At 34.8% G+C, this 20,506-nt stretch overlaps 1 protein-coding gene across 2 annotated transcripts in view; it reads right to left on the bottom strand.

Annotated features, from left to right (window-relative positions):
- The window catches only part of PTPRT (protein tyrosine phosphatase receptor type T), a 687,970-nt gene that overhangs the window by 457,025 nt on the left and 210,439 nt on the right, over positions 1 to 20,506 (bottom strand). For both annotated transcript variants that reach the window (XM_087959374.1, XM_087959375.1), the window contains exon 2: positions 14,206 to 14,331. In XM_087959374.1, the coding sequence (XP_087815500.1) occupies positions 14,206 to 14,331 (126 nt within the window). The remainder of the gene's footprint in view (positions 1 to 14,205; positions 14,332 to 20,506) is intronic.

Raw genomic sequence — 20,506 nt, 5'->3', positions numbered from 1 at the left:
AGCTGGAAAGCTTACTGTCTGTAACTGTGTGCTGCTGCGACTTACTGTGTGATACTGCGACTAACTGTGATTACTGACTGTGAGTGCCTGTGACTGAACTGTTTTTGTTTGCTACTGTTTGCTGAATATCCAGCGTTTGTTTCTCTGGAGAGTGAAACCGGAGGAGGAGAAGATATCTTTATCGGCTGATAAAGATATTGCAAGGACTCTTAACTTGGACTATACTAGTGAGTCTTACTGGATGGAAATACTGTGAATGACTTAATGGACTGAATGACAATGATTAAACTCTAACTGGATTAAAAACTATTTAAACTACAAACAGTGTTTGTGTTCAGTGTGTGTATACTCTGGGGCCCTTCCGCTCTCCTTTGGCTTCCTGGCTTGACTACTGCTGCAATACTCTTCTAGGGGTTAATCCCCAAATCCTAACATGCACATACAGCCTTATCACCACTACTGGCTTCTTCTAGCTTCCACATATTCAGAAGAACATTGACTTGACTATAAGTACAATAATCCATTCTAACAAGAATAGTACTTTATTCAGAACTGACTCTAAATCTAATATTTAGTCCAGAATGGATCTTTAATTTGAATCCTAAATTGCATCAATTTCCTAAAAAAGAAATGTTTCAACTCTACTTTAGAGGAAGCAGAGCTTCAGTGCTGATTCTTGTTTTACACCTCAACTGCAGAGGGTTGCATGGTTTAAGAATGCCTAAAGAGAACCATAAAGGATTCTATAAGTGAAGGCTTCCCTATCTCAAACATTCACATATGAAGAAAGACATCCAAAGAAAAACAGTATGATGACATTGTTGTCCATAAAGAAAAATATGGATCATGTTGTTCTAGAAAACTGACTTCCTCTATTCTTCAGGCACAAATCAAAACTTTATAGGGGGAAATACAACCATTCAATAGCACCAAATCCCGAGCATTGGTGCTGCTCTTTTGGTGTTACCAAATCAAAGTACAAATAAGATTAGTACTCTGAAAAGTAAGCTCAGATTTCTTGTGAAATAGCTGAAAGGCAGGCAGATCTAAATTTATTCAGGGGAGATTTCTCAACCACCTGCTTAAAACTAGTTGAACGAAGTGGCAATATCATGGGACAAGTAGTCAAGATTTGGCAATAGTGGTTATCTGTTTCTCAGTTTGTACTGCTTTGCTATGTACCTGCAATACCATTTTCAGTGTAAATATAACCCTAGAATGGATTTTTTTTCTTCAACTCCTTTAGTCTTTTTTTATTTATTTGCAAAGCAGTAACAATAAAGTGATTTATTATATTCAAATACAATGTAATAAGCTTCTTTCTTTCCTTCTCTCTCTTTCTTTCTTCTTTCTTTTTTTCTTGTCAGCATTAGAAAATTCTGGGGTTTATCTGAAGAATCTGTTGTAGTATTTTCCCTTTACTTGACTGTTATCACCTTGAGAAAGATTGTGTTCAATGATAAGTGACACGAATTGTCAGAAATTGACAAAAAGGCAATTAATAAACTAGTATATTTTTTGCAGCTGTGGATGAAATCTTAAGCTTCTTTTCTTTCCTCACCCTTTCCCGGCTTATTTTTGCTAAATGAACATGGCACCACCTGGGAGAAAAATCCAATTAAAATAAGCTTTTAAGGTGTTTTCCTCTAAATTATACTTCCTGAAAAAAATATGGTTCATACTATAATTCTGATTGTCTGTCACTATTCTAATATTTTATATAGATCACAGAGTGAAACAAACATGTTTTATATGCATTTTAAATGGCAAGCATAAGATGAATCATAAACATTTTGATGTATTATTTTTATCACTGCCTGATTGGGTGGCCTATAATATACGCCTATGGCCATGTCATTCTTTTTTTCTTTTATATTGACCCATATGCATTCTAGGAGGTTTTCATCTTTGGTTTCATGCATTTCGGTAGCAATATAGTGGTCCTTTACATACAGTGCAACTCCACCTTCTCTTTTATGGGGTCTGGTGTTTTTTGTTTTTTGTTTTTGAATAGTTTGTATCCTTCTACCAGTATGTTCCAGTCATGGGTTTCATCCCACCAAGTTTCTGTTATTCCAACTATGTCATATTTACCTTCATGTATTCATAGTTCGAGTTCACCCTGTTTGCTCCTCAGACTTTGTGCATTTGTATATAGGCACCTGAGATCTTTATGTCTGACACTGTGTTTACTGTCTCCATAACCTGTGTTGTACCTGCCTGCCCCTACTTAATTGCCATCTGTTTGATTAATGCACTTGGTATGGCACTCACTATTAAATGCTTGGTTTTGGTTGGCATCAAGGTTGAGGATCTGAAAGGAGCTCCCACTTTCTCCCCCTCCCTCCCCCCAATTAATCACTGAGGGTAGCAGTCCTTCTGTAGGCAGATGCCTGCTGAGAAACCCCTGGAGTTGTGGCCGAGGGGTGCTGCCCCCCAAGGAGAGTAAAGGGCCCTTTCTGCCTCTGCTTCTTCCAGTGGCAGTTTCCCCAAGGCTCCTCAGCTCAGACACACACACACACACCACACGCTCTTCTGTCTCTTTGGAAGGTGCCATTTACATTTTTGTTATAATAAGTGTGTGTGTGTGTGTGTGTGTGTGTGTATGTATGTTTTCTGAGGTTCTCGCGGGTATTTGTATGTGGATCTTTGGTTATTCGGGTTTTCTCCCGCGTAAGATTGGAAGTATCTAGGCAACGTTTCGATGAAGTCTCATTCATCATCTTCAGGCTTGTGTCTTCAGCTCTGTGCTTCTCAGAGTGAGAAGATTGTAATATTGTGGGTAAGGGTAGAGCTTTTAAAATAGCAAAGGTTTTGTCCATTGGAAACAACATAGACATTGTTTTTGAATGAAGACAGATTTTAAAAATCTGATGTTAATCAATGATCTAGACAAATTCACACCTTCTCAAGGAGTCTTCTGCCATACAGTTCATCTCTACAAGCTGAAAAGATCTGCTTAATGACAGAAAGGTATAGTATATTAATCCAATATGGTGCTTCTAAATATGCCAAAATGATTTTTTTAAGGCACAGGATTCTCAAAATACAAGCCCAGGTATATATTATTCACTTTATATCTCCCCTTTTTTGCTAAGATATATCCTTGAGTTTTGATGCAAATACTACTACCCAGATAATGGTGATAATGTGAAGGTGCTAATATTCACAGCCAGAAGTGTTAACTTCTTGATTGCTTTTGCTGAGGAGGAGGGAGAAAACAGACTCAAAATAGTTCAGGTCTACCATTTAACACAGTCAGGGTATAGTGATTTTATGGATCCTAAGGAGAACCATTCATTCTGGGCCATTAAAAGACTCCCTGAGAATCTCACTTTCATGAAATAGTTCTTGCTCCCTCCTTCTATGTTCATAGGGTGACGGTATCTGCAGGCAATTGATAAACTGACTCTGAAGCTCTGTGGGTGATGTATGATTTCAGGAGAAAAGTGCTTCTGGCATGCACAGTAGATATGAAATGTCCTTGTTGTTTGAGTTCTCCCCTCCCCATTGTAGAGAAATGCAGCATGTGTGCAGAAAGATCTGAGCTGCCAGAAAAAAAGAAATGATTGTTGAGTTTCTTCTTCAGTAGTAAGTGATGCAATTATTTTATAGTATTAATAACCAGCTCTTCAGAGACAAATAGTAATGCATTTTGATTTTTTGTTATCTTTTAATATAGAAGATTTATCATATTTTTTCATCCTATATGCAATATATTTTTATGTTTAGCAGAGTGATCCTAATATGATTAGGTCAGTCAGGACTCAGGGCATTTTATGTTCTTTTATCCTCTTGTATTGAATCACTGAAGACTGAAGAGTGAAATAATATTTTTCAGTCTTGGCAATTTTAAGATGGGCAACATGGACTTCAACTTTTGGTTGAAGTCCAAGAATTCTAGGAATTCAAGTCCACACATCTTAAAGTTGCCAAGTTTGATGCAAACTAGAATAGAGGAAGAAGACAGTGTATTATATTTCCAAGTTGCAACATGACCCTGATCTGCCTTTCAATCATATCCTGTTTTCTTTTAGATTGAGAAATACAGATTGAGCTAAATCTGAGCTGTTTGGTTGTTCTCTGGATATCCCCACTTTCTTTACCTGCTACTTTATATCTATTTCAGCCCTTCATAGTCCTTATCTATCACCTGCTTTTCTTTGTACTGTTTTTCTACATTTTTAATATTTTACCTGAATTCATTAATTTTCATTGTTTCCAAGAGACTCTTTAGATCTTGTACATATCCAGTGAATGCATATTGCCATTGCTATTCCTGAGCATAAATTCATTTGAAGACTGAAAGATCTCAGTACAATATCTGTCCACATTTGAATAAACATGGGTTTGTGATGGTGGGTTGAAAAGATACTGAAGCAAAACTTCTCTGTATTTTCATTATATGTACTTTCCCAATCATGTAAGACTTCAACACTGGTTTCACCGTTTGTACAGATAAATATATAGGCTTTGTTGTTCCATTTCAACTTTAGTCCAAAGTCCATTGGACTTAGAGCTTGTCCTATTAAATGCTGTTAGTCCAACACTGAAACTTGTATTTACAGAGATGCATACATAATTACCCAAACATGTTCCTGTAGATTTCATTTGTGTGAAATGGCTGAAGTGAAGAGAACTGAAATTGCTTTCAACATTTGCTACTGGGATGTGAATTAATAGTCATTTCAACAACAACAATTACAAAATATGCTAGAGGTATTCTGAGCTTTTTAATAGAATTGGTGGCACTTAACATGATGGATTTGGCAGCATTCTCCTTGATTTTGTCTTTTTCAATACAAAAGTGTTATAAAAATGTCATTTTTTTATTACATTATTGTCATTCAGGCAGAATGTTGTGAGGTAAGATGGGAGCAATAATTTGCAGGAGGAAAAGTACTGTAATTGTGGCATTCTCTCTCTCTCTTTCTCTGTCTCTCTCTCTCTCAACAGAGCAAAGTTTCCCACCTAAGGCTTACTGTTTACCTAGAACAGTTTAAAAAATCATCTTCAATATCTTCAAAAATAATATTTCTCTCTCAGTCCAAATGTTCCTTCTAAATTAGGAAAATCATGAATTGAACAAAACATACTTATGTACATTTCAGTGCCAGGCCCAGGTACATTTCAGTGCCAGGCCCAGGTCCTTGGGACCAGAAGTTTCAGAAGGCCTCTATCTGATAGAATCCCTTCCTCATCTGCCTTTCTACCTTATTGACTTATTCTCCCCTTTCAGGGCCCAATTCATATAAGTGCTCAGTGAGTGAAGTTAAAACATGGAAATAAACCCTGCCTAAGAGAATTATAATTATAAGCAGTGACAAAGCTGAAAGCCACAAAAGTTTAACCCCTTTCATCAGGAAAGTCTTCCCACTAAAAAGTTAATATCTTATTGATATTATATTGATATATTTATTGATAAGTCAAATGTAGAGTCTGCTCACCCATAGAAATTCTGAGATAGAATTAGAAACAATAAAAAACAATTGCAAGAAGAAAATGATATGGGGATTATAATACCAAACTTATTAATGAACATTCCTAGCAGCAAACATGTTTCCTGACATAATGCCTGAGGGGAAAAGTCAGGTCTTCAAGTTCCATTTAGAGGATGACAGGTTTGGGGAAACTCAAATCTCTATTTCTATTTCAAGGGATAGGTCCCACAACAGAGAAAGGGTGCTGGATCCTAACAAATGTATTTAAAGCATGTTTTCTGTGTCCAATATTACTGGATGGGCAGAAATATGGTCCCTCAGATAACCAGACCTTGAACCTGACGGGCAATATTTCCACAAAGCAAGAAAAACAACTGGTTAATGTAAACCTTAGAAAAATAAATTATTAATTTATTTATGGGTAAATGTGTAAAGAATTATTATGGTTGATATGTAAATAACATAGTTGGGTTGACAATATATGTACTACAAATATATATGTTTGTAGCTTTAAGGAAAAATACTATAATGTATTATGCTGTGTTCTGGTTGGTTAATTATGCTACAAGTTGCCATAAGAGGGAGCTATAGATCATGGTTTAATTCTCTTTTTCACTGATGATCTCTCTTGATACTGAAACTAACTGAAGACGGACCGATACTGGCTAACCCTGTTTATTTTGATATTCTGTTGATATCGAAGATTATCTGTTGTATTATGGTTTGATATGTGTCTGCTATAAAAGACGTCAAACCGGTAAGAAGACTTTATAACTGGATATTTCTGGACTGAAAAAAACATGTATGGTATGGACTGTTTATTGGACTGTGCTATTTCTTCCAGTAAACATTAATATAACTTGTTCAACTCTGTGTGGCTGTATATTTATTCATAACTGTTCTCATAAACCGTTTCCGTGAGCATATCCTTTTATGGGTTACTCTGCACATATCCTAACAATGGTGACAGAATAAGTGAGTGGTTTGGGAACATGAAGGTGCAAGTATTTTAGTATGCGGACAGTGCTGTGTTGACAAGTGAGAACCCAAATGAATGTAAGATGGTATGATGCACTGTGTGGAGTATGGGTCTGCAAATTAATATATCAAAGATCAAGTTAGTTACATTGGTTATAGAACTTTGAGTGAACAATTGCAAGTGTTACCTAAATAATCAGAATTATAGCAAATAGATAAAATGTTTTAGAATGCTTACTAAACATGAGGAAATATGTTAAAATATGTGCAAGAGCTGTAAATTGGTCTATACAAGGATTAAATGTCTCTTGCAAAAAAAAGGTAGAAGAATGTATTTTTGCCCAATTATTATACAGAAGGAAAAAATTATCATGACAGAAAACACTAAAGTAGGTAAAGCCAGGAGCAAATAGTGATTTTAGACAGTGTACAAATGCAAGTTACCATTATAGAATAAATACCATAATTGGTTTGGTCTTATAGAGAGAATGAATGAGGCGCCAATACAAAAACACATACTCAAAGGAGATGATTTATTGTATTTGAAAGCAGTGCTTAAAACTAGGAACATAAATACCATGAAAAATGGGCAATGATACAGCACTGAAATTTATATTTATTAATTACTTATTGATAACCTTCCTTTATTACTTTTATAAATAACTTCAGACACCGAACATATCCAACACTTCTTCCTTCTCCTTTTTTCCTATCAACAACAACCCAGTGAGGTGAATTGGGCTGAGATAGAGTGACTGGCCCAAGGTCATCTAGCAGATGGCTTCGTGGCTAACTTGAGAATTTAACTCAGTCTCCCATTTTGTAACCTGATGCCATAACCACCAGACCAAACTGGCACAACTCAATCAAGAAAAAAGCAAGCAAGAAATTTCTTTGACTTCCCAAGAACTAGAGGTATTTGGGGAGAAGGCGGATATTAATAGAGAATTCATTGAAAGTGAAGGTAAGTGTGGCAAGAAAATCAATATTTGTTTCTTAATCCTCTAATTAAGCCATTCTTTGGCTTCCAATCCTTAGGAATCTATTATAAAAACTGTTTGCTTGTAATGATCAAAAACAAATTATCCCAAAAGTTCTTTGAGGTTGACAATGAAACCACGTAATTGTTCTTGGTTCTTTTGTGATTTAAAGAATTAAAAAAAGAAAAGAAAAAATTCAATGCACTGTATTAAAAGCCCTTCAGATAACCTGTGATAAAGGAAAACACAGTGCATTGATACACTTGTATCATTTTGTTGAATGTGCAGATGAATTGAACAATGCCACAAGGATGTAATGGAATGATATGCTTTGTTCCAAGATTTCTTTTTTAAAAAGGTTTATGTTAAGTCTAATTAGAGTTAATTCTGGTCCAGCATCTATAATTAATCAAAAAAAGAAAGAAACAATATAAAATTACATTCTCTAGCATACGTAACAATTATTTTTGGAAGATACTTTGGACATACGAAAATCAAAAACTAGCATGCCAGTTGAGGAATATACAGGGTACTTTTGACATACTAAAACGAAAGATTATTGTGCTGGCTGTAGAGTTCTGGGAGTTGAAGTTCTCACTTCTTAAAGTTGCTAAGGTTCAGAAATACTGGCCTAACCAAAGAGCACTCATATTAAAAATCAGAATAAATATATCATCGTAACAATTCAAGAACACACACTGCAATTTGTGTGCAAACAGATAGTGAACAATCTTGATTTTTATCATCAATAGTGTGATGTAAGTTGACAGAATTCTATGCTTCTGTAAGAGCTTCTAATTTCTCAGAATCCGCTTCTAAATAAAAATACATATTAATTTAACTTTTACAGAATTTATCTCTAAAAAGTATTCAGGAAGATCTTGGGTTTCAGTTATTGCCTTTAAGCACTGTTTTGACAATGACTATTTGTAACCCTCAAAGGTGAGATGTTTAAACAGGAAATGTTTACTGGAGATGTTTAAACAGAGGTTGGATGGCCATCTGTCATAGTAGTGATTCATACATAGTAGTGATTCTTATGTTGGGCAAGGAGAATTTCCAAGGTACCTTTCAATTCTAGTATGCTATGAATTTATAATAACATGGAAATACTTAAAATGATTTTATGAGAAGAACATCTTAGCAAAAGAAGACGTAAGCTTTAGAATGGTCTGTTGTTGACCAGTGACTAATTTTGCTGAAAAATACAGTTTTTTATGGTCCTCTCACCAGGTGGACCATAATTAAAAACTATTTTTGATTTCATATTGTGTTATGGAAGGAACTGAAGCAATCCTTTACAGATAGTGTGGTGCTTGTAGTTCAATAGATATTAAATGGTGAATCTTGAACACTGCAACACCTTTCTAAAACTTACATATAATCTTGACATTCATCTGTCAGAAACAATTCCTTCCTCAGACAGAAATAAGGTAGGAATGTATTCTATTCCTTGTTTTGATTAATTCTCTACAGACCAGCTTCTTACCCTTTGATTTTAAAATTATGCTGGTACTGATACATCCTCCTATATGCATACCATGCAAATCTCCTCTCTCTGCCATCTTTATAAGAGTTTCCCATCATATAGTATAAAACAGTACAACTGCTTATAAACCATCAAAAATATTTTTTCTACTGTGCTGAAATGAGTAAATTGACATTTGAAATTAGAGAACAAGAAGATAAACAATGTTATATGATATGGGATATGTTTTATCAATGGTTGGATAAAAAGGCATGGTAATGTAATAGATAATTTTGTGATAGAAATTTAATAGATTGATATAAAACATAATATAGACATATATAACCATTGGTTGAAAGTATAACATAAATTTTAAGATAATACTTGGAACATCTCATATAAAATGATGGAATAAATAGTTTCGTCATGGATGATTAATAACTGATAAATATATAAGCACATGTTAGTTTGACAATGTGAAAATTGACCTAAATTGTGAGCAAATGACTACAAAAGGATAGCACAAAAGATTTGCAACCAACTGACACACTGTATGTATATAAAAAGGAAGATGGTTTTATGTTTTTATGTTTTGTATGTGTATGTTTGTTTTTAAAAATAAAAATTCTTTATAATAAAAAAAATTTTTTTTCTAACTAGGAAGCTAAATTGAGATCAGTCCCAAAAGTGCTTTTTTGAGCTTTTTCTATGAGAAGTGAAACATCTTCAAAGAAAAACCAGAAAGTCCAGTTGTCACTTGAAAAAGCACTTTTGGGATAATCATGACTTGGATAACTGAGAATCTCCATACACATTGAAGAGGTCAATCTTTCTAATCATCTATATTTGTAACTAAAATAAACTTGTCTCTGATGATGGCTTTACAAGTCAAAGTAAATGTATAACTGAGGCAAACTTAGCGGGTAGATTGTAGATTTGCCTACCTGACAAGATATAATAGTATTATAAAATTTGGAGAAGCATTATAGAGATACACCATTCTCCAAGACATCTCCATTGAATGATATAAGAAACTATAACTGTTAAATATCTGTCTGATATAATTTTTTCCAGCAAAATTTTTATTTGAATAATTATGGATGCTCAACATCTGCCTATCCCAGAACTTCACTGGAGGCCGATTATTACTATTATTATTGAATACACAGAATGAATAAGAGGCAAAGCTGTACAATAGAAAGTAGTTGACAATCAGTACTTCAACATAACCTGTTTCTTTGCTTTTAATTTCCCATGGCCGAAAAGTTAAAAATACAAGGATGGAACTGATCTCAATTTGCTTTAAATGTTGTGCTTTAAATAAGTATGATTTATCAACATTTAGTGGAGTATTATTCACAGTAAAGTAAATACATTATTCCTCTGAAGCTAAGAAAAAAATTGTATTATTTTTCAGCGTTGCATTTAATACTAGAACTTTAGTTGCCAAGGTGCTCTTTCAACCTTCTTTCAGGAATGAGGATCCTCTTATCAGCAAGAATTCATTCCACTACAAAGGTCTAGCAATTGATCCTCCATCCAAGTGGCTAAGTCATTTCGATGTTCCCTCAGCCATGCAGTAGCTGCTTATAGATAAGTGAATCCCACAAGCCACCCAGCAGAATATTTAAAAAGACACACAAGCCATGTCATATTGGCTAGCAGGCAGGCAGATACATTTCTAAATTGACAATTAAAGGAAAGAAGAAAAAAGATTCTTGGCACATACAAAATTTCTAAGGATTAACAATAAGAATCAAACTAAAGACAAGAAGAGTTTATTTGTGCTGGAAGACAAAATAGCAGGCATTCTGGTTTATAGAGTTGAAACACAATGAGGGAACTTCATGGGTGAGGGCCACACTTAATTTTTTTAGGGGAAGCCAAGTCTACAATGGATGAGTTGATGATACAAAGTGAATATTGGATGTTTCATGTCACATTTATTGGCAGGAACAGAATTTGCATATTATTTTTAGAGTTGAGGATTTTTTCATTTAGTTTTCATTTATTAAAACTGTTATAAACCTATTTTAGCATTTACAATATATATGTTTATACTGTGTCATCAAAGTGGAAGCCAAACAAATAACTAATTTGGGGAAATTGTGCTCCTGATGCTTTGGGCTCTGCTTCAAAGAGGCTGAGATTTTTAGGTTGTCCCTCTTTAGAACAAATGCTTTTGCTATATCATTTTGAAACAGAAGTGTACAATCTGATGTTCCGGAGATTTCAACCGCCTCCTAAAACATTGTCTGACTCCCCTTGAGTCTCTCCAAAAGGTTCCATTAAATTATATTATTTAATGATACTGAAAGTGAAATTATTAAAATGTATACCTTGCAATTATGTTAAGGTTTTTAAAAAGGTAAAGGGTAAAGGTTCATGTCCAACTCTAAACAGTCATGCTCATCTCTGCCCTAGCTGAGATTGTCCAAAGATGCTTCCATACACATGGCCATGGAAGTATCAGAGGTTCACAGAATATTGTGACTTTGTCACCAAAGTTGTATTTATTTATCTACTTGCATTTATCTGCTTTCGAACTGCTAAGGTGGCAGGAGATGGGGCAACAATGTGAGCTCACCTTGTCATGCAGTAGTTGAGCCTTCCTTGGGAATATTCTTCCTACAGAGGTTGGAGGGCACCAACCATTTTGGTTTTTTTGGAAAACCTTGAAGACTGGTTGCGTGTCTGGGACGAGGGCCTTGTTTGTGTGAATGGACTTGTTTCCTGGTCATATTAATATATATGGATTACAGTAATTATTGGCTACCATATCTATTTAATTCTCTCTTTTTTTGGTATTCTGTTTATAATTCTTTAATTGATTCTATGATTGGTTTCTATCCAGAGTCATTTGCTTGAGATGGGTAGTCATACAAATTGAATAAATAAATGAATTCCCCAAAACCTAGCACTGGTATAAACAAGACTCTTGGACAAAGAAAAACAAGTATAGATATTTACACTAACCTTAACCTTACATCTTTGCAAATGTGTATTCAAATATATTGCTCCTCCCCCAAATATTAATTCTCATTCTCATTGGACTAGTCAATATGCATTATGCTGTTTGCACTACAGTTGTTCTCTGTTTGCATTTTATGCAAACTGCACAGATATGCAAATGTTTGTACATTAGAAAGTAAACTGAACTTTCTTGATACTAATAAAGATCATTTCCATACAATTTGATTATCATGAAAACTATCTTTGATTATCACATACTTGAAAATATTTTCCATTATGTTACATATTGGAAACTGCTCATCTGATTTGGTTAGTATTGAGGAGATCTCTTAATTTGCCATCTCATGAAGAACTATAGCTACTGAGTGTGGGGCATGGCAAAGAGATAATTTCATGTAAATAAAAAGACACTTACTCTTCTGATTATAAGATATACAACAAGGATATAAGCCTGTATCTATCTTTGAAAAACTGTTGTTCTAATAACAACAAAATAAAACAATTTGTTTCTACATATACTAAAGTTTGAGTATATTTTATATTGCTATTGATAGATATATGGGTGTTTTTCTTTTTTTCTATTAAATTATTTTATTTTCTTTCTTTTTCACACTAGTGTATTTTATTCACCACAATATCTAGTTTTTTCCTTGACTATATAGCTATTATTATTTTATTTTTTGCTGATGGTACTATAGTTTGCCTTTCATTATTAAAAATTAATTAAATAATACTGTTGATATTTCTAAAGTGACTTTCTTTTTTCCCAAGGTTATTAGTTCCCTAATAATAAAATTTGCTTTGGGAATTTAGAAATGGCAATACTGTTTTCTAGAAACTATGCAGATAATTATAATCACCATTAATCTTGTTTTATTCTGTCAGGTTTGTATAATGCAGCTGCAGTCATAACCAATACATTCAATTTTTGTACAAATATTTGAACTAAAGTTTATAATATCCTTAAAGCCAAATAATAAAATGTTTTTATTCAGTACCTACTGTATCATATAAAAGCAGCTTACATCTACCATTTAAGCAATTAAACAAAGAAAACAAACAAAATAAGCAAACAAAATAGGAATTAGCCGTTCCAGAAAATTAAAACCTTGGCAAAGGAACAACTGCTAAGGGTCATTATTTTCGGTAATATCAAAAAGTTGTGGTAAAAAAGATAAACCCAAAGTTCAGGAAAGGCTCTGCACACATCAAAGAAAACCAACTGAAACAAGAGAAGAAATTCTAAAATGAAACTAATTCTAAATTCTAAAATGAAAATAAAAGGAAAGGCAATGGCTAATCACTCCTGTACAAATAATACATTGCGCACATCACTGAAGTATTTTGACAACATTCGGTTTCCAAATTATGCGATAGACCACTACAACCATCCCGGTCAAAAGGCGTTCATGTATATTAAAGAAGTATATTTAACTTTCATAAGTACTTCTGGAGATGAGAGTGAAGGCTTGTTCTCCAAGCTTGTGGGTTGGTTTCTGAACATTTTATTACCAGGCTAAGTGATATTTCAGTAGACAATGTTACCTAGCCTGGTAATGAAACATTCAGAAATCAACCCACAAGTACAGAGAACAAACCTTCACCATCATGCTACACATATTCGCCACTATTGCACTTCTGGAGACATTGACATAGTTAGACCAAAGGCACAGAAAAGTTTGATCGCCGATGATACCAGCACCAGTACTTTATTTTATTAGGATGCATTCAGTTAAAACCTGGAATGTAAGCAGAATGGATCAAGGAAAGTTTTAAACTATTAAATGAAAAAGAAGCCTATCAAGTGGGATGTTTCTGGGGAAAGTCCATTGGTTACTTTAATTCTGATTATTACTTCATATATTTGGTCATGAGGCTACATGATGGAATGGAACATCAACAATACTCCCCAAAAAACTTTGCTAAATATGTTTTCAGTTATAGTGCAATAAATGACAAGATATTATAAGAATTATTATAATAATATCTTCTTCTACTCAAAGTAATCATGGATCATAGCTAATGGAGGCAAATGAAAGTAAAATAGGTTTGCAAGGCTACAGTGAAATTATTTACAAATATAAGGATATGATAATATTTGAAACAGTGTTATTCCAGAATCAACTTCACTAGAAAATGAAGTTTGATGGGCAATGAGCAGGCATTAGAAAATGGATTCAGCAGAAAGACATGGTCAAAGAAATTACAGGACAGAGAATTATAACATACCTTTCAAAAGAAAAATGTCAATTATTGGATGCATTATCATTAAATTCATTATCAAGCTTATCAACCAGTGTTTTATGACATTAGGATTTCAAAAACATTTAAAAGCTTTCCCCCCCCCACTATATTCTGTACTTACCAGTTGGGACAGCTGGATCCATTGTTGGTTTCTCCCAGGTATTAATCTGCTCCCAAGTAAATCCATTGGTCCCTAGTGCCACACTATAACCACAGTTACTGTAATGTTCATCAAACGAACAACCACCTAAGGAAAAAAGAAATGAATAAACACTTCTGTCATAATTACTTCTATATCATCATGTTACTCCATTTAAATCACTGCCTTTTATAAAAACCCTGCAAGGTAAAAATAAAATGAATTTCTACTGCATTAAATTCATGCAGACGCCTTAAGAGAATGTAGCAAAGATTTCTAGAGTTTAATGTATATTTGGAACATACAGAATTGCCTTTTTTAAATTTAAGATTTTTTGGTTCCTTTGATTACTTTTTGAGCCACAGTGTTAAATCTTTACAGTCCAGAGAGTGGTGTCATATGCCAAACATTAACCTGAAGATTTGTGTACATGTCTCAGTTAGCTGTCCTCCAGGCATTGTGCAGTAAAACCTAATGTTCATAAAAGATCCTGCACAGTGGAAGAAGACAGCTTCATCTTTGGATAAGCAGCACATTAAAGTTTGACATTCTTCCACCACTTTCATTTTAGTTAGTAAATGTAAAGAATGTTAACAAGTATAAATGTTCCAGATGTATCTTTCTGTGGTCAATTCTCATTCCTTTGCTGGCTTCTGATTGGCATCTAGTTGGCCTTTACTAGATGTAGGACCAGTTAGGCCTTTTTGCTCCAATCCTATTTTGCACAGTGACCTAACAAACTTGTGGAGTAAACCTATAACCAATTATCCATAACCAATTATCATAACAGTGGGAGGCAAGACATCATTGTCTACAGTAGCAGCTGAAGGACTCTGATAGTACCTTTTCTGACTAATAATTTTTTATTAGAAGACATAATCAGTTGTTGGGAATCAGGTAGTCTATAAATTCAGTAGATAAATAAATAAGCAAGTTTGCTTCATAAGCTACAGGCCACTTCCTAAGATACATGGAATAGCAACTGATGAGGGATTTACATTGGAATGCGAAAAGTGGAAAAGGGAGAGGTTGGTTAGGTAGATGCAGGTTGTGTATGAAACAGATTGGTTTATCAATAATTGTGTGTAAGAAACTTTTTTTTCTAAGATATTTTGAGACAGCCTGAAACTTTGAGATATATGTTCAGTTCAGTAAACTCTCATTCACTGGTACAGTTAAAATCTCATTTTTCAAAAATGAACACTTTTGAGACCTGCAGTTCTTTGCAGGACAAATGGGACAAAGTTTGCACCAAAGAATTAATGGACATAGTTTTGTCATCAGAACTCAGAATCAGGATAAAGTAATATTACAGCATTTCAATCTCCCAGGATATTCTATTGCAGATCTCCCTGAACAGTGTAACAAAAATTCTCTGCTTTGCCAGAAGATATAAGTCCTCCTTTCTTAATAAATAGGGCAAAGGCTTGGATACAACCAATTACTTCTGAAATCTACCTAGGGAAATCACTGGAATCTGCCTTTGTTGTATAAGTCTGCTTATGTGTATAAGAAAAAAATCATAACAGAATGCATCCAAGCCACCATCACGATTTCTCCACCCCCCCCCCCCCAAGAAATGGGTTTAATCATCTGACATAGTAATTATAATATAATTTGCTTCCTCTTCCCAAAAGACACTCAATATGAAACTCTTTTCACTCTGTAAATTTCAGAAAATACATGGGGCAAATTAGTATTGCTGAAAGAAACCATTGATTTGTTCTGCTATGCTCAATGCCAAGAAACAGGGCTGAATAGAGATGTGATTTGACCTCTTACTCCTTGCTGAGAGCCACATGCATGATCATACACAATGTAAGTAGCCTAGAGTAACAGTCCATTGTTATTGGGCAACAAAAATGTGTCAACAAAAGGGCCCTTCAAGGTCTCTCTGTTCAGAATTCACCATCTGCTTTATTTTCTGTAAGAAAATAAAACCATATCCCCATACCTATGATGTATTCTCACTGTGATTCCTTGTTGCACAATCTAGCTGGTGGACTAAAACTTTCTGGCTGACATTTCCAGGAATTAAAAAGTGTGTGTGTGGGGGGGGGGGGCAAACTGCTCATGGCTACTTTCCTCAAGCATTTTTGTAGCTTTTGAGAGAAGATAATTATGTACTTTTTCACACATCTAGTGAAATTTTGAACACATGCATTAATCAGAAACTCTGCTCTAGAAACAGAGGAAGGAACACCTTCAGAAAAGAGATAGGACTGGAAATTAAGTTGCTGCTTCGTTTATCTTGTATGTGCTAGGTTGAAATATTTTAACAATAAAAATATTTTAATAAATAAAATAAATGTCCAATTTAAATTTATGTATTTATTTATTTTTAATATATATATAGCTCCCAGCTCATATTAACATTAAACATTAAAAATTCACAGTTAAAAATGCACAATTTAACTCCACCACCACCACCAACACACACACACACACACACCATGGTGGCAACAACAGAATTAATTACTTGATTAATTCCAAATGGGGTCCCCAAGTTCACTGTCAAAACTATGCTTTCAAGGCTTTGCAGAATTAGCAACAAGATAGAGGCCAATCTTATCTCTGAGGGAATGACATTCTAAAAGGGAGAAACTTTTTCCTCGGTCCCACCAGATATACTTACTTGGGACCCGCAACATGCCCTGCCTTCCTGCTCTGGTGGGCTGGGTAAATGTAATTGGGAGACACACTTTGTCTAATAACCCAAGCCTTCTAGGGCTCTAAAGTTGATAAGCAGGACTTTGTATTGCACCTGAAGCCAAATCAGCAACCAGTACAGCTCCCACAAAAGAAGTGATACATGTGCAAATTTGTACTTGCACAAAACCACATGAGGCACTGCATTGGGAAGAAACAGAAGTTTCCAGGTGCTCTTTTAGGGCTGCCCCATGTAGAATGCATTACAATAGTCCAAATGGAAGAGAACAAGCTGTATTAAGGACATATCCAAATAGAGGGTGTTTGTGTTTATTTTTTACTTCCCAGTGGAGTCTAAATTTCTGCTATTTTTCTGACAAATGCCCATTTCATTAGTGAACACTAACATATATTTCTGAAACTGTCATCAAGTAACATAAACACTCCGAAACCTACAGATTATAGTAACATGAGAAATATTTTAAAAAAGAAACCTTGGCTGAAGGTGGGAAGAAAAACAAATCAGTAAAATATACTGCAGATACATTTGTTCCTACCTGTTTTCCATGTGTAAAAACACAAATATAACTGATATTGGATGCAAATCCTTATTTTGTAAGTAGTTTCTTGTTTCTAGCAGTTAACTTCTGGGCAATGCATTCAAACAAATGCCTGACTATTAAATGTAAAGTTGTTTCCCTGTTCAGGTATGTCTGACAGTAAGACAGGGTACTCATCTCCATTTCTTGGCAGAGGGAGCCAACCCAAGTCTAGCCAGTGATGAGACAGGCTGGGAAAGTATTTCAGCAGCATTGGTTGGGAAGGGGGTATAACTTTCATTGAGTCTTAGAGCTGGAAGAGACCTTGGAGTTCTTCTAATACAGCCCTCTGCTCTAGGAAAGTGATACCATCTTGATCAAATGGTTTTCCAGTCTAATTTTGAAAACCTCCAATGGTGGAACACTCACAACTCCTAGTACACCATCTGTCTACTTTTCTCCTTATAATTCTACAAAGAATCCAACTTTGGGCAAGTGTTCTGTTAACAATAGGTCATTGTTATTATCTATTACAACATATTCTGATACAGATTCTTGATTTATTTTGACATCAGCTGTGCCTTCTACTTTATACCAAGAACTCCACTGCTCTAATAATTTCAACCAAGACAAGAAACAAGACATCTGGTCTCCCAAGAGGCAAGGAAAACGAACAACTTATCTCTCAGAATTAAAAGAAAAATTCAAAAGCTCACAGGCCCATTGAAAGTTTGAAATAATCACTTATCATAACAAAGACTGAAATAACCCCGTTTTACACCGCAGGAGAGTATCAATGTTACCGCTTCTTTGAAATATCTTAATTAATTTTGAACAGAGCTATTATCAGTTATTGAGGCTTGCCCTGGCATTAAATATAAACTGGTCTGGCATAAATTGAGTGCTTCTTTTGAATATATAATTGAATTTGCAGAACTGTGTGCTGGGGGTACACAGATATGATAAAAACGACCTCACACCACTACATCTGATTCAATAAGTAATATGCCAATTAGCTTTTGATTTATTTATTTTAACATATTCAATTAGTGGATATTTTTGTAAAGTTATCCAATCTCAAAAACGCATAGACTAAAAGAATTCTAAACTGAAGGAGAAATTAAGTTTGGAAAGCTGGACTGATTGATAAATGTGCATCTTACAAAACAAATGTAAGAGCAATTATTATGACAAAGAGTTTCTACTGCTCCAATAGAAATAAGAAAATGATGTTTACATTCCTGTTTTTCATACTGTACTTAACACTGGAACCTTAATGGCCCACCTTGTTGGTTGGGATCTATGTCCAAACGTGATTCTGAGGCTATTCTGTTGGAAGCTAATACTACAATTACACCTTACCATCACAAAACATAGCCATGTATAGCAGAATGTTTGAAGCATTTCATCTAAAATGGAAGGTATCTTTATCCATGTTAGCTTGTTGTAGGAAAAAGGAACAGGTTTATTGTCAGGTTTGGAGAATAAGGAGACCAGACATCTGACCAGTGACTTCAACTCTTTAATAATAACAGGAATCAGAATGGAACAGAGCAAAGCTATGGGCAGCAGTAGCCCTTTTATAGGGTTAGCTGCTACCTTATTAACCAATGAGCTTGCAACAGGTTCAAACTATTAACCAATAAGAAGTATTCCCAAAGTGGCCAATCAGGGTCTAGTTCTGGCCCAATCCCAAGTTGTTGTACAAGGACCAATCAAGTCTGCAGGTTTTCAACCCCTGATTTGCATTTAGAATATCAACTTTTATTGATTCACAACATTTATAATACCTTAAAGATGGATGACATAAAAGACTGCAACGATGACACCATTAAAGCTAACAACTTTAACACATTCTTTGGCTCATTATTTGTAAACAGCAATGATTCATGCCCAGTATTTCCTAGCCGAACCACAGAAAACTACAATGATCTAATACATATCAATTTTACAAAAGACAATGTTGAAAAAGCACTACGCAATCTAAAACCATCTCTATCTATTGGACCAGACTGAATATGTGCCTACTTCTTAAAAAAGCTATCCACTGCCATAGCAGAACCTCTAAGCATAATCTTTGAAAAATCTTTCAGGACCAGCTCTTTGCCTAACCTATGGTCACAAGCCACGGTCATCCCCATCTTCAAAAAGGGAGACCCCACTCTAGTTGAAAATTACAGACCAATCTCCTTATGCTGCATCACCTGTAAAGTCATGGAATCAATTATTAACCAATCCATTATCCTTCACTTAGAGACAAACAACCTATTCTCTAATAAATAATTTGGTTTCAGAAAAAAAAACCTATCCTGCAATCTGCAACTCTTACACTGCAAAAACATATGGACTACACAACTCGATCAGGGCAAAACAATAGATGCAATCTACATAAATTTCTGTAAAGCCTTTGATTCAGTGGTACATGACAAACTACTCCTAAAACTAAAATCTTATTGTATCTCTGGACAACTGCATAATTGGATAGAAGCATTCCTGTCAAACAGACAACAAATGGTCAAAATTGGGAGCGTCCTATCAAACTCTGTACCTGTCAACAGTGGTGTTTCCCAAGGCAGTGTTCTAGGACCAACTCTCTTCATACTCTACATAAATGACCTCTGTGATCATATTAAGAGCATGTAAAGCTGTTCAATACCACAGAAAATACTGCTACCGTTCAAAAAGATCTTGACTATGTATCAGAATGGTCAAACAAATGGCAACTTCAAATCTCAACAAATAAATGCTCTGTCTTACATATTGGCAAAAAAAAAAATCAGAAAATAAAATACAAGCTGAATAGTCAAGATCTTGTTGATGATCCAAGCTCTGTAAAGGACCTTGGAATACTCATCTCTAATGATCTAAGTGCCAGAGCCCACTGTAACTACATAGCCAAAAAGGCATTAAGAGTTGTTAACCTAATCCTACGTAGCTTTTTCTCTGGTAATATCACACTACTAACTAGAGCATACAAAACATTTGCTAGACCAATCCTCGAATACAGCTCATCAGTCTGGAACCCATATTACGTATCTGATATTAGCACAGTTGAGAAAGTCCAGAAATATTTCACAAGAAGAGTTCTCCACTTC

This window comes from Notechis scutatus, chromosome 3 (assembly GCF_049901735.1).
Source record: "Notechis scutatus isolate UNSWTSFEM ecotype Mainland chromosome 3, rNotScu1.2, whole genome shotgun sequence".
Lineage (NCBI taxonomy): Eukaryota > Metazoa > Chordata > Lepidosauria > Squamata > Elapidae > Notechis > Notechis scutatus.
The sequence above is the reverse complement of the archived record's forward strand: the minus strand, read 5'-3'. Positions and strand labels throughout refer to the sequence as shown.